The 14,714-nt window shown below is 42.6% G+C and overlaps 1 protein-coding gene across 7 annotated transcripts in view; it reads left to right on the forward strand.

Annotated features, from left to right (window-relative positions):
• The window catches only part of TRPM8 (transient receptor potential cation channel subfamily M member 8), a 75,712-nt gene that overhangs the window by 26,364 nt on the left and 34,634 nt on the right, over positions 1-14,714 (forward strand). For all 7 annotated transcript variants that reach the window (XM_040703388.2, XM_046943550.1, XM_046943551.1 and 4 more), the window contains one exon: positions 13,371-13,427. In XM_040703388.2, the coding sequence (XP_040559322.1) occupies positions 13,371-13,427 (57 nt within the window). Of the gene's footprint in view, positions 1-13,370; positions 13,428-14,714 lie in introns of those variants that run through there.

The raw sequence follows: 14,714 nt of genomic DNA on the forward strand, positions 1-14,714 counted from the left end.
AAGTCAAAACAGCAGGCAATGGAGGGGCCCCATGTGAATTCTCCATTCAAAGCTGCACTGCAAGTGCGTGGTTTGCCTGAAGGTGGCAGAGTAGAAGGTTTTGCAATTACTGTTCTGGGAAGTTAGCACTTGTCCCCAAATAATTCGACTCTCAGCCAAGTCAGGTGTTGGGCAAATCAGAAAAATAGGATTTGGGCCTTATGGGTTAAACTGAATTACGCTTAAGGACTGCCAAGTTGGTGACCTTCCCCAACACACAGTGCTAGCATAGAATCCTTGGAGTTGGAAGATCACCTGGTCCCATTCCCTGCAATGAACAGGGCACATACAGCTCTTATCTTTGGAGGTAAGCAAATCCACTGAAGACGCTACAGTTTTTTGTTATAATACAGTGTGTGTGTGAAAGTGAGAAATGTATGCAAGACTTTTGGAACTGTAACCAAAGCACTTAATTTGAGTAACGCTTTGCAGAATAATTCAACAAGCCAATCTGTGGCCTTCGTATTTTAATTCATAAGGAAGCGATAATGGAAAGTACCTTTTCCTGTTTCAATGCTTCATCAGATTGTGCTGGGACAACCTCTGAAGTATTTGTCCAAATATGCATTGCCTAATTCTTTACACTTTGTAGAGTTGGCAAGAGAAACCAATATATGTATTCAGCCTGTTCCTCTTTCCAAAAACAGTGCTTTTATCTGTCTGTAAGGCAGGCACTGATCTAACAAGTGCTTGAGGTGATACTTGTGTTTAGCTGTCGCAGTCTGCTTTGGAATAGCAAATGCAGAGGTCCTCCTGCTGTGCCTTTCTCCTGTGGGCTGGTAGAGGGTCTGTGACCTGGTTCATCACATCGTGCTTCAGGGGGACAAGTGCACTTGCAAGTCATGTCAGACACAGGTTGTGTACATGCAATCAACTCTGGATACAGTACACAGCTGCCCATTAGGCAAGGCAGAGTCTGCACACGGCGAAGTTAAACAGTCATGCATGAACCATGAGCAAAGCTGCTTCCAGTGACAGTGGCAGATGGCGCTCAGGAGAGCATTTTGGTGATGACAGTGGGTGTATTTGCATGTCGGCAAAGGAGGAGGGTGCTGCGCTGGCTGTGAACAGAGTAAAATGGGATTCCCTTAGGGATTTGGAAGGCTTGAGGCTGTAGGCAAGGTCCGAGGAAATGGGTGTCTGTGGCCATGGGGATGATTGCAGCTGGGTGCTCCTGGTAAGTCTGCTCAGGGCAATGCACGCCTATTTACCCTCAGGGCCCTGGTAGTCCACAATGTGATGATCTTTGTGGTTGAGTACTTAGCCCTCTAGTTCTTCACACAGTGTCTTCATTGATTTTTTTTTTTTCCCCATGATGATGCTACCTGGAAAGCTTGCTGCTCCAAAAGCTTTGTAAGAACGGGAAATGTTTTCAGAGATATATATTGATTGGGTAATGAAGTCCTGGTTTCTGACTATTCACATTCAAGCAAGGTTCCCAGTATCACTGTCTGTGAAAAGCAAAGACATAATACGGCAGGCAGCCTTTTCTGTTCCTCACGTAGGTCAGCAGTGGAATCTATGATTGCTCTGATCTAAACTGCTGTTTTAGCAATAGGTGGTCTTCTGAGGGCTAAGTTGCTTAATTGAAGATGCTTTTGAATGGTGGGGTTTGTGTGTGTGTGTTTTGTTTTAATGCACTGTGGCTAGGGCTGTCAGCTGAGGATTCTATCGCAGAAGCAAATTCAGGCTTGTGCCTTGTGCAGATGGGGAGTTTGTAACATAGGCAGTCTGCTCCTTTTGCAACTCCAATTGTAGTATCAGCTCTACCCTCACTCCTCCTTGTGGCCATTTAAAAACATTGTACTTTTTTAGTTTTCAATTTGAATATTTTTTTTCCCCCCAAATGAGGCTTCTCTCAATGGGTACGTGTGCCTGTGTTTGTGACCTGGCAGACAGCTGCTTGGTGTACTGTGTAGCAGTAGTCTTACACAACAAGTTTCTGGGCATCATGTAGCTTCTTCACTTCTTTTCTGTGTAAGGAGGATTGTGATAACAGTGGAATGGATTTTTTCTTGGTTTTTTTTTTTTTAGTTTTATTTTACTTAAATAAGTAGAAGCCTATGCAGGCAGTCTTCTTTGATGGAGTTGGAAGGACTAATCTGAATTTTCAGTTCTCTATCAGAATTATGCTTGTAGAATGATGTGACTGGCTTTAAATCTCTGCTTTAATGGTGTGCTTTATATCACCTTTCTGGTACATGACCTTGTTTCAAGTTGTTTCGTTGTGTTTTTTTTTTTTTTTCTTCCTCTCCATTAACAGCACAGAATCCATTTAGAAAGTAAATTGATATCCCTTTGACCCCAAGGTTTGGGTGTTTAGGTAATAGGATCCTGTAATGGAAAGATTAGCTGAAGTACATATACAGTAGGTGTATGCACTTGAAATTGTGAAGAAGCTTATGGTTCTTCCCCTTGGAACCATCATGTTCAGCACTGAAGCACCTCTACACGTGGGCTGATGTGCACTTTGATGCTGGGCAGTCTCTTTAGAATGATCATTCTCTTATCTCCCACAAGCAGATGTCCTGCCAGTCTCCAACAGGGATAACTTTCCCCACCAATACCCCTACCCTCTGTGTTACTGAGCACAACAATCCATAGCATGGCATATCCCTTGGGTCAGTTTAGCTCAGTTGGGCTGGATGTGTCCTCTCCTAATCTCTTACATGTTCCAAATGTACTCTTGGGAGTCAGAAAAAGAGAAAGCCTCAACTCTGTGTGAGCACTGCTTAGGGACAACCACAACACCACTGTGTTTGTTATAAACGCAAATTCGAAACACAGCAGAACATGGGCAAAAGAAGTTGGAGCAACAATTATGTGCCTGTCTATTCTTCTTACCTCGTTCCAGTACTGAAAGAGGGGAGTTAGAGAAAGCAATTGTAGGAAATGAACAGAAGTTGTCTGAGAGGAAAGGGGGGAAATTGAATGTAGGAAAGAGGTGTGCTGAGGAGAGAGCAAGCTTGCAAGAGCAGGAATTGCCTGAGGCCCTATGGAAACTGTGCAACACATTTCTGCTTCAGTAGGTGTCTTCCTGGTACTCGAACTGTTCTTTATCATGGGGATGGTCAAACACTGGAATAGGCTTCCGAGGGAGTCAGTAGTACCTTCTAGTTTAGTATCATCAGCAATCTTGCTGAGGTACCACTCCAGTCCTGCATCCAGATCATTGATAAAGATGCTGAGCAGAACTGGCCCTAGAATCAACCCCTGGAGAACACTGCTGGTCACCAGCCACCAGCCATTCACTACAACCCTTGGAGTCCTGCTATGGAGTCAGTTCATCACCCAGTGGAGCACAAATTTGTTCAGCTTACAGTTGCATAGTTCCTCCAGGTAGATGCCATGGAGGATGGTATCAAAGGCCTCCCTGGAACCCAGAATGATTACAACCACTGCCTTCCCTTCACCTACCAAGTGGGTGACCTTGTCATAGAAGGAGATCGTATTACTAGGGACTTTCCTTTCACGAACTCATACTGACTATGCCAGATAACAGCTTTATGCTTTAAGCATCTTTCAATATCCCCCAGGAAAGTTTTCTCCATAACTTTTCCAGGAACAGAGCTCAAGCTAACATCTCTGTAGTTTCCTGGGTCTTCTCTTTTGCCCTCTATATAGACGGGATAGTGGGATTGAGTGCACCCTCAGCAAATTTGCAGATGACATCAGGAAGAGCAGTGCTGTAAATATGCTAGAGAGGAGGGTTGCCTTCCTGGTCAAGCTAACAGTTGGACTTCATGAACTTCATGAAGTTCAGCAGGGCCAAGTGCAAGGTCTTGGGGCAATTCCAAATATCAGCATAGAGTGGGTGATGAGTGGATCAAGAGCAGTTGGCAGTACTGGTGTATTAAAGAGTGGAGCACCTTTCCTATGAAGGAAAGCTGAAACAGTTGGGGTTGTTCAGCCTAGAGAAGGCTCTTGAGAGACCTTGTTGTTGTCTTCTGATATATAAAGAGGAGCTAATTAAAAAACAAACAAACAAAAAAAAAAAAACCACAGACTTTTTGCTATGGTCTGTAGTGGCAGGACAAGGGACAGTAGTTGGAAAGTAGATTCATACTGAAGATAATGCAGAAGTTTTCATGATGAGGACGATGAGACCCTGGAATAGGTTGCCCACCCAAGATGGGAATGTCCAGTCATTCAAAGTGTTCTAAATTGTGTTGGCTGGGACAACCTGGTCCAGTTGAAGATGTCCCTGACCATGGCTTAGGGTTTGCACTGGGTGATCTTTAAAGGCTCCTTCTAACACAAACCATTCTATATTGCTGTGATTCAGTGATCTTTGAATTAGAGGAGAGACTTCTTTTCATTGAGACCCTTCACAGTGAGCATTTCTTCCTTTCATAAGCCTGTAGTGGACTGTTCCTCTCTGTTGTCCATAGGAAAACTAGGATAAAAGGCAGCTTTCTGCATGTCTGAGTGGACTAGGCTGTCTTCTTTCATGGTTCAGAAGCAAATGTCACACAACTGCCCAGATAAAGCATCTTTGCTCCTCTACACACCTCCTTTTCTGCAAAAGTATCTACTAGGTAATGCTTATAAATATCTGCAATTTTCAAGGCTGCATGTCTTTCAGTAGCCATCCTTCTATACAGTCTGCAAGGAGCAGACTGCCCTGATGTACAATTCTTTTTTTTCCCATCCTTAAAGCTTTTGGGCCTACAACTTACCTTACCCACCTCTGGCAACTGGTGAAGGAAAATGTGTTATCTTCTGACACTACCATGGAGCAGTGTGCTCAGAACCGGCCGGAGCAGCCTCTGGGCTGGATGCAATAGTGTCTTGAATAGGACTTGATGCAATAGTGTCCATTTATTTTAACTGTAAAACAGCGCTGTTGAAATTCAGCCCTACAGTTCTGACAATGCGACAGGTTTGTAGAGAAGCTTATAGGCTCCGTGAGAGGAGGTGGCAGTCTTTTTGGTCCTGGAAATCCAAACTCCTGTGAAGACAAATGCCTGCCTCTCCCATCTATCTTCTGCCAGGATGTGTCTTTCCCTATGTTGGTGGTGAATCGGCCCCACGTGGGTATGTATGTTTGCTCTTGGTTTTCCTCCCTTGCCCTTAACATTGTGACAATGGGAACCTGTTTAGAGTTAGATGGATTAGAGAGGGAATTTCCAGGACTGTCAGCTCGGGAGGTAGCCCAGGGGCAGGGTGTGCTTAGAGCTGGCTGCTGGGAAGGGAGCGGAGAGCACGGAGCAGATTTGAATAACAGAGGTCAGCTCTGCTGCTGCTTTAGAGATGGATTTCGTTTTCTGACACCAAGTGTTGATCTAGCTCCTTCACCATTTAACCTTGCTTTCTATGCGGTGGAAAATGATTGCCCTCTTGTTCTTGCTCTGTTCTGTTGCCATGCTAAATACTCTCTGAGAGCTGCTTCTCTGTGCTGATAATGTGTGGTAATGGGATTGCTATTTTAAAAAATCGATACGAATATCACACTAAAAAAAGAAGGGTTTATCAATTAGTCTGTCAAGGTCTGTTTTAATAGATCTGTCTGACATTTGAGACACTTTCCCCAAAAGTATGCTCTCAGTTTCAAATTACTTTTTAAATGCTGCTGGTTGCAGATTCCAGGCTAGCTAATACAAACTGTTAATGGTGAAAAACTTTCTCAGCAGTTCCAGAGAAACTGGAAATCATAAATGCTTTCATTATTTTTTCAATTGATCAAGAATGTGTTCTCTCACAGAGGAGGGAGTGGCAGCTCCAAACACATGCCTTGTTTTTGTGGCTTCAGCTTTCTGGTAGACCCGAGAAGCTGGAAAGTTGAAGCTGATGTGAAAGTTTAGAACGGATCTTTCTAATACTTGCGTTTGCACGATGAAAGGTTCAGTGATGCTGGCTTGATTGAGACTCTTGTTTGAGATGCAAAATAACTTGCTGGCAGCTGTATTTGTAAGTTAGAAATTTGAAGTTTTGTTTATGGCCTTTCAGATTTTAACAGTGTTTCTTATCCTTCCCATTTCCACAGTTCTGCATGGAGTGTCTCACTGATCCTTGTTTGTCAGTGTACTTTGCAGCTTATCTTTTTCCCTACTTCCTAAATTAGCAATAATTGCTGTGGTTCATCACATTCCATTGGATGGCTGGGGCCACATCTTGGTGTCTTTGTTTTGATGGCAGCTTTGCTCTGGATATCAGTGCTTCTGACTCAACAGAAATGATTTAAGAAAACAAAACAAAACAAAAAAATATCAAAACAATGTCCATTTTGGTCCATGTGCAGTTTGTTATTTGGGGAAGCATTCCACATTTACAGACATTAAAATCAGTGGAAGAGAGGTAAGATTGTGTTAGGATCTATCTGCTCCCTCATCTTTTATTTGGCATTTCTGGGTTAGTGAATGGCCAAAGTCTTGGATGAGGAGGTGGTTAATTGTTTTATTTAAGCCTGTGCTTTGAGGCTTGTGGGGCTGGACCAGGTGAAAAGGATTGATTTGTATAACTACTTTGCTACTAGTCTTCTGTAATTCTTAGAGCATCATTTATTTGCAGCAGTTGCTGAAATCTTAGAACAAATAGGCGTTACAGTGGGAAGAGTACTGACAGTCTCTCAAAGAGTGCCCAGGAGCACAGCATTTGAAACAAAACGTGTTCCACAAGGAGGAGACTGTATTTCAAATGCATGGCTCCCTGCAGAAAAAGAAGGGAAGACTCTCTGGTACACCCTCTGTAAAACATTGAATCCAGAACAACCAGTTGAAAACATCATGACCCTGCAACTACACTGTGCTGTGTTCATTGGGGAACACGCGGTTCAGAAAGATACACCATTGTGCTGGCTTCCCAAAACAGGTTTTGGTGGATCTTATCTCTTCCAGGCAGATGTTGATCTGCAAATAGGATAAACCGAATGGTTTTAGAAACCAAACCCTGTTGAGCTCTGTGCTACCTCAGCAAACAGTTGCTGACCTTCCTCATCAGTGCCCTCCTCACACACTTCCCCCCTCAACTTCTAGGCTGAGAAACAACCCCGTGCACTCAACTACACTCTCCATGGTTTTGTAGTCCATCAGGTGGCTCAGGTCCTTGAAATGAAGGTGTATCTTCAACTTGGAGGGTGGTCAACTTCTATTCCAGACAGAGAGGTGGGAAGAATGGTAATGGTAAGAAACATCAAGGAGGCAATGAAGGGAACAGTGTTATCTTTAAGGTTGTAGTTGACAGGAATGGCTGCTATTTTAATGGTGGGTGTGAAGATAATGTTTGCCTTTCGTTAGCCTTGTTCTTTACCAGAAAATGATACCTCCTTCAGTACTGTGACTGCACAGTGAAACTGTTTTCTGTAGGGAATGCTTCCAGCTGGCACCAAAGTTGACAGAATACAGAAACTGGAGAAATGTTCCTCCCATTGCTGCAGCTGAATGGTGGACCAGGGACTCATGGCGTTCCCAGGGAGTGTAGGTATCCACCATAGGTATACTACAGAATAAGCATAGCACCCAACTACATCACTTGCTGCTCGTAGGAGGAAACTTTTGGTCCTGGGGCTGAGTCATTTTTAAGCTTGTGGATGTGGCATCTTGGAGAAAGAATGAGTGAACACCTTGTGCTGCTGAACTGCTAAAGACATATTGGCTGTGGTGCAAGTGTGCCCAGTCTTGGAGTTTGTATTTTGAAGTTTGAATTCTGTATGCAAGACCAGTATGTTCTAGAGAGTCATTTGTTGTCAGGATCGATGGCAGCGAGGTCTTTTTAAGCACATAGGCTTGATAGTGGCAGCTGATGAATAATTAACAGAAAATAATGGTCAGTGAAAGAAATATATCTTTGTTAATTTCTAATGATTTGGAAGCTTCTGCATATATTTTCCATGAGTGCCTTTTCCTTGGAGGACTCTGAAAACGGGTTTTGAGGGTTTGCTTGCTTTCAGCTATGGTTTGCAGTGGATAATGACTGAAACTGTGCCTTGATCAGCCTGACCATCCCCAAGGAGTTGTGTTCCTTTAACTGTCTCTCTGTCTCCTTGCTTCTCCCTGTGTGCTGAAATTCTTGGCACAGCTGGCTGCTCTCTCTATTAATGTTGCCTTTAATGCTTCTTATTTTAAGACTGTCCTTAGCTGAAAACTTTTCTGAACAGTCTCATCTAGGTTGGGAGTCCTTGCTCAGTTTGACCTCAGCTAAATTTTCTTGAAAACAGTTTCCTCCCATCACTGGGGAGAAGGAATTGGTCCTACTTTTCTCAAACTGACTTTACAGTGGCAGTAGAGAATGAAGGGCTGTGTATTTTAGTATTTTAAAGGGTTCCAGGAGTCAAATCCCCTGTGTGGCCACAGATAATTCAGTCAGATTTTCCCACCTTAATTCTAGAGAGTGGCTGTTACTATTTCTTTTTTTTTTTTCCATGGAATTGGCAAGAGGTCTTGCATCCTCTGTGTTCCATGCCACCTGATTTTCTGTGACTTTCTATTTCACCACGTGTGGTTGAACTCAGCTTCTGTATTACAAGAGGTAAAGGTGTCCTTGCCCTGGGACATGGTCTAGTGGGCATAGGTTGATGGTTGGACTAGCTGATTTTTAGTGGTCTTTTCCAACCTTAATGATTCTGTGACTCCTTCTCTAGTGCATCTTATTCAAGGTAATGAAAGTGTCATTAGCTGTATCCGACTAGGAGCTAGCAGCAGGACAGACAACTGTATTTTGTTGATGGCAACTGGGATGTAGATACTAGTTGGTACAACAGAAAAAGATCACTTCTCATTAGACTTGTGGAAACTTTGCATTCTGTGCTTAGACCTGGGAAGATGTGTATATTGGCCCTTCTGCTCTTGGAGCTGATGGTTATTTTTATTGCTTGAATAAACCTGTGAACTGGGATAGAATTAATTCTCTCTGATGGAGCCACTTGCTCAAAAGTGTCTGTAACTGCCCAACATGGAAAGAATGAATGGGAAACAGACCCAGGCTGTTCTCAGAGGTGTGTAGGAACAGGGCAAGGTGCAATGGACAAAAACTGGAAGTCAGAAAGTCACAATTAAGATACTAGAAAACAGATTTCAGCATGAGTGTGGTCAGATGCTGGAAAGAGAGTCTAGGGAGGTTGTGATATCCCTTGCCTTTGTGCCATATAATTTTATGTATGTGATCTCATGCAAAACCTCTCCTCTCCCTCTTCTCTCCCTCTTCTCAACATTTCTATCAAATTAAGTGCCTAAAAGCCTGAGGTGCACAATCACCAATCACTCCGAACGTTCATAAGCTGAAAATGACATTGTTTTTTTGTGGATTTATTTCATTTTTAAGGCTTTTACAGAAAGATTCCGACAGTGTTCTGTTCATACCTATTAATATTTCACACAAAAATGTGCTTTTAAAGCTTTCTGGGCTAACATGCACATCAGTGATTTCACCCATATTTCTCCAAATGTGCCACGCTCTCACATTATAAATAAATATAAATGTCTGCATTTAGGAATTGTTTAAAAGGATTTTAAATGCTTGTGGAACAACAGAATAAGTAATAAGAGAGGGTAGATCTACAGCTTTCTGTTTTGTCATAACCACATTTGTGAATTCTGGTAACAAGAAGCCTTTGTATCCTTGCAAAGGAACACCTGGAGTCATCCAGGAGAACTGTCCCCTTTCAGTGAGCCCAGCAGCACGCTTGGAAGGGGGATTCTAGTAATGCTGGGCACTGTTAGTAATCCCTTTTTGTACAGTTGTAGTATCTGTGATTGTCACCGTACTGCCATTTTGCACTGGTGTGTCATTAATGTCATTGTAAACTTGATGGACTAGTGTGTTGCATCTTAGGAAAACAGTGGGTTAAAAATAACAAAATTGCTTTTGGTAATTAATATGAAATCCTAGTGACTTGAGCAGCCTGCTGGAAATATGACTTCCCACTGGATAGAAATAAGAATCACTGGAGCTGAGAATCTTTTGTACAGCTTTGATTGATGTCCAACAGTGCACTTGCCTTCCTGAATGCAGGGAGGAATGAGTAAGCTCGTTCGCAGAGCCGTATCTCTGGAGCCATGGTCTCTGCAGGGACAGCTCCAGCTCTTTAGGCTTCCCAAGATCCATAAAGACCCCAGCCTGTTATAGTTTGAATAGTTTAACTGACTTTTCTTGGAACGAAACCACCTTCTGCTGCTGCTCATTGTACTGAGCCTTAATATATTAAGCTAATTAAAGCTTCACCTCGGGAAACATAATTAAACTGTAAGGCTCACTTAAGTATAATTTCTGGTTATAAACAAGAAGTGAAGCCAACAAATCGCCTGTGGTGTCCAAAAGCAAAGAGACTTATGGTTGTGGCTGGTAGGTGTACAGAGCATCCAAGCTTGGAGGTGCCTCATTTCCACACTACGTATTTTGACTTCCTACCCAGAAGCTTAAGGTTTGTACCTCTTATAGAGCACTGGTGGCCAAGAGAGATGCAATCTACACACACAGGAAGGGTTCAGATCTCTCTTGGTCACAAGTGGGGTGTGGTTTTGCTGAAATCCATCCTTGTCCATTTCTTAATCTGAAGAGTTTACTTTATTTCAAAGCATTTGTGGGATACTTGTTGCTGTTATATTGACTTTTCTCCTTGCAGAATCTTAAGAAGTTCTCCTAAGCCACTGGTAGGAGAGATGCAGGGGATGAAATTGAAATGACAGTTTATCCTTCTTTTTCCCCCGGTTTGTCGTGTAGTTCATGCCAATTATATTCAGCATGCTTTTGAGAAAGTGCTCAAGTCTTGTCTGACACTTTACATTAAAGAATTTTAATTGCTTTCTCTCCCTCTCTCACAACACTTTAGAAATACTGTGTCTGAATTGGAGACATGATGAAACAGATTTGTTTTCCCCAGAGGAGAATGGGCTGTTTTCTCCTCCAATCTCATGCTATTAAAAGGGTAGAGCCATGCAGGCTGTTACCCCTGCTAAAGGTGAATTTCTGCTGTTTGGATAAAAAGGGAAGAAGCAGGTCATTACAGAAAGCTATCAAAGAGGGAGGGATGCAGAGGGCAAGTCATACACAGTAAATGAGCTTCTATGTGAAACTGCATCAGCAGAAACGTGTTAGCTGAAGCAAAATAAATCCAAGGGGATTTCTGTGATAGAAATGGGGGTTTTTTGGTCTTTTTTTTTTTTTTAATGAATCTCCAAGTAACACTTTGTTTTTGCTTCTGTAATTAGAAAGTAGCCTGGCTGTTCCACAAGAGTGGCTGGCATCTTGTTCCCTCTGCTGATCCATGGTAATTTAGACGAGGAAAGGATGATGATGGCGCTCAACAGAACCTTTTTGTCCATATGATCCATCATGCTTGGATAGTGCTGCAAAGCCCATCTGTATACTTGTTTGAGCTCTACTGTGAGTTTTGGGTGAGAACAGGTGACCCCAGTCTGTACAGCCATTGAATGCTCCATTAGCAAACCAGTGACTGCCACAGTCAACTAATGTCAAACCAAGGGCCGCCATGGGCAACCAGTGTCAAAACTCCCAGTGAGATATTGTTCTTAAACAGTGCTGATTGCATGTGGCTCAAAGCTTAGCTGAAACAACTTGTCCCTCATATGGCTTTCAGGGCCAATGGTTGTTAATTTTAATTCTGTCAGCCTCTGATACTACTTGACATAAAAAATTGAACTCTGCGTGGTGAAATGAGGCTAACTGAGTTAAAACCTACAAAAATAGAATTAATATATTGGCCAGCTTCACAGGTGCACTGCCAATTCTGCCTTTGGCAATAAAAAGCCCCATGAAGCTTTGATAGGTCCTGGGTTGGAAGATGATTTACTGTTAGCTACTGAACCTCATAGCATCTGACTGTCTGCACAATAGAGACTGCAGGGTTCGGAAATCCCTGTAGCACTTCAGGCACCGTTTGACCTAGATCTGTTCCTTGCTTTATGCTTTTTTCTTTTTTAAAGAATCATAAGGTTCATTTGTGTACAGAGATATCTTTCTTCCTTTTTGTGTTTTAGTAATGTAAGTGCTTACTTCCTTCATAGATAGTGGCATAGGTAGTCTTTAAATGCTGATCCTGACGATGAGGATTTTCATGTCTTCAGGTCACAGTAGCACAGCTCTGTAGCCAGAGTCTGAAGAAGAATCCGTAGTGACACCTCTTTTATTGCTCAGAAATACCTTAATTTAGTCCAAAACAGGAGATATCTTGAAATACTGCTTGGTACGTTCTATGGAGTGGGAAGGAGAGCCAACTCTGTAGAATTTGGCACATTCTCATTGAAATCTCTGGTGGAAATAGAGCCCTGAATTTGCTGGAATATCGTAAATATTAATGTATTTGCTACCACTTGAAATAATTGATGTGGGTTTAGAATATTTAGAGGTATATTCTCAGATCAAGAATGCAGAAATACTGCGAAGTACAAACTGTTGCCAGGGCAGTAACTCATCTTCGCAAAATATTGTCTGTCTTATGCCTGGGTCCCGCTCCTTTACTTAAGGTACAGGCAAATTTACTACATTTGAGAACCATAAAGTTTTCCTAAAACCTCTTCACCAATTTTCCTATACTAGGACCACAGGGTTTGTTTCCCAATTCTGAAGTTGCTTTTTAAAACAGAGGATTGAGCTCCCTCTTTATCTACTCATTAGTTCTTTATCTTGAGAGCTATCAGTCAGCTGGGCTGCTTTCTCGGGGCAGTGGCTAAGGGACTCAGTGCAGGAATAAGCCACAGGTCAAGATTCATCTTCAGTACTACCGTATTATGGATGCATGACCATGTTGCTTCTGGCTGCCTCTGAAAACTGTGTTCCTATGAAATCTGATTGTGAATACAGAACATCACAAGGAATTGCTTTGTTTGAGAACTATTCTTCCTGGGCAGAAGATGTACAGAAGTGTTGTAGCTCCCTCCGAGAGTTAGCTGCAAGTCTTGGATTTGTTTTCTTATGCTTCTGAAGAGCAGTGGATCATGATGAATTATGTCTTTGAGCTGAGTGCAGATGTAGAGCAAGCAGCCTCAAATCCTTCCTGACTTAAATAAAAGGTCACTGCCCTGTGCTACTCTGGGGAAAGTTCCTATCATGGATGGTGAAACTGCATCCTACATTTCTCGGAGGAAATGAAATAAAGGAAACATTTTCCTTCAGTCTGACCTTGCTCAGAAAATAAACTGCAAACTATAGTTGCCTCCAATGGTTTGAACTCTTAACCATTTTTTACTACCAGCTTTGGGTAGACTTAATGGGGTAACAGGTCTTACAACAGGTGAAGTAGCATGCATATGTCATGATTACAGGCTGTATAACTTTAGTGAGGACCTGAAGTTCCACGTTTTCATCATTTTGTGATCCTAGCAGCTTTTAGTGTCTAAATGTTAATTTCTCCTTCTCTTTTGTTCCTTGTTTTGTAGGTTAACCAGTTGGATACCAAGCCACAAAGGAAAGAAAATGGAGCAATGCAGTCCGTGGTAGCTGCCTGTTTCTAAGTCATTAATTGCCAGTGTGCAATGTGTATTGAAGGGGTGACATGCTGTTTTGTTTGAAGCCAGGTTGGATGGGGCCCTGGACAACCTGATCTTGTACCTGATTTTGTGTTTAGCAATGCTGCCCATGGTAGGGGGATTGGAAATAGATCATCTTTGAGGTCCCTTCCAAGCCAAGCTGTTCTGTGATTCTATTATATGATTCTATGGAACTGCAGAGTGAAGTTTTAAGCCTCTAAGTGAAGGCCTCTGCAAATGCAGCTGTGCATGTGCCAAGGTAACATGAAATTTTGGGTAAACAGATCTCCATGGTAGATTGCTTTGAGGCCAGGCAGCAGGATGGGAAAGGCAGATCCATTCCCTCTTCTGCTGCTGCCTCCCGGCAGAGTCAGCTAGCTTCCTCCTGCTGCACATCCTCATTGTGATGGTGGGGAGTGGTCGTATGGTCACATCTGTCCTAAATGTGTGGCTAAATGGGCGCACTGGGTGGCTCTGCTTTCTGCAGAGACAGCAGACTGGGAACAACCTGGCTCTCCCAGCGGTTGCTGTGAATTTCATGCCAGTAGAAATGACTTCTACCGAAGTGGGTAGTTTCATGGGTATTGATTTTAGAGCTGTATGTTATCTTTTGATACACTAAAATCTGATTATTTATTCTCGCAAGCATTTTCTTATACCTCTGGCTTTGTAATAGTGCTGTTGGTAGGATAAATCAGCTGCAGTACTGTTATCAGTTTCTCGAGTACATTGGCAGCAAGTGGAACAGAAACAGCTCTCCACTTCCTGCGAATAACCTGCAGCAGTTATTTATTTCCTTCATCCTGCTGCAATTATGCCTTCCTTCATTATTAATTGGTGAATGAATAGGTAAGTAATCCTGCTGTTGATTATTCCTATGCATTTTCTCGTTGTCTGTGCTCTCCCTTAAAAGGAAAGCATGACACAGATTAAAAAAGGTGGGGCTTTGCAAGCTGAAGTATATCAAAACCTTCCTCTTTGAGTAATGATTTCAGTAGAATTGCTGGGGCACGTTCTGGAGACTCTGGTAAGTGCTCTGCACCGGTACATGATGAGGCTTTGTTTTTCCTTTGCTTAGGAGTGTGTGCTTTTTATATGCTGAAACTGAGGTGTCTGCACCTCTGAAGTTTGGCACTACTCTTATCTTTTTGGAAGATGTACTGCTTAAAGCCAGCTGTTAGCATTCTGTTGCTGCAAATAGTGGTTAGATTGATCTGAAACCTTTCTGAAAATGGAAGTGGATCTTTTCAGTAG

The sequence above is a fragment of the Gallus gallus genome, chromosome 7, assembly GCF_016699485.2.
Source record: "Gallus gallus isolate bGalGal1 chromosome 7, bGalGal1.mat.broiler.GRCg7b, whole genome shotgun sequence".
Classification (NCBI taxonomy): domain Eukaryota; kingdom Metazoa; phylum Chordata; class Aves; order Galliformes; family Phasianidae; genus Gallus; species Gallus gallus.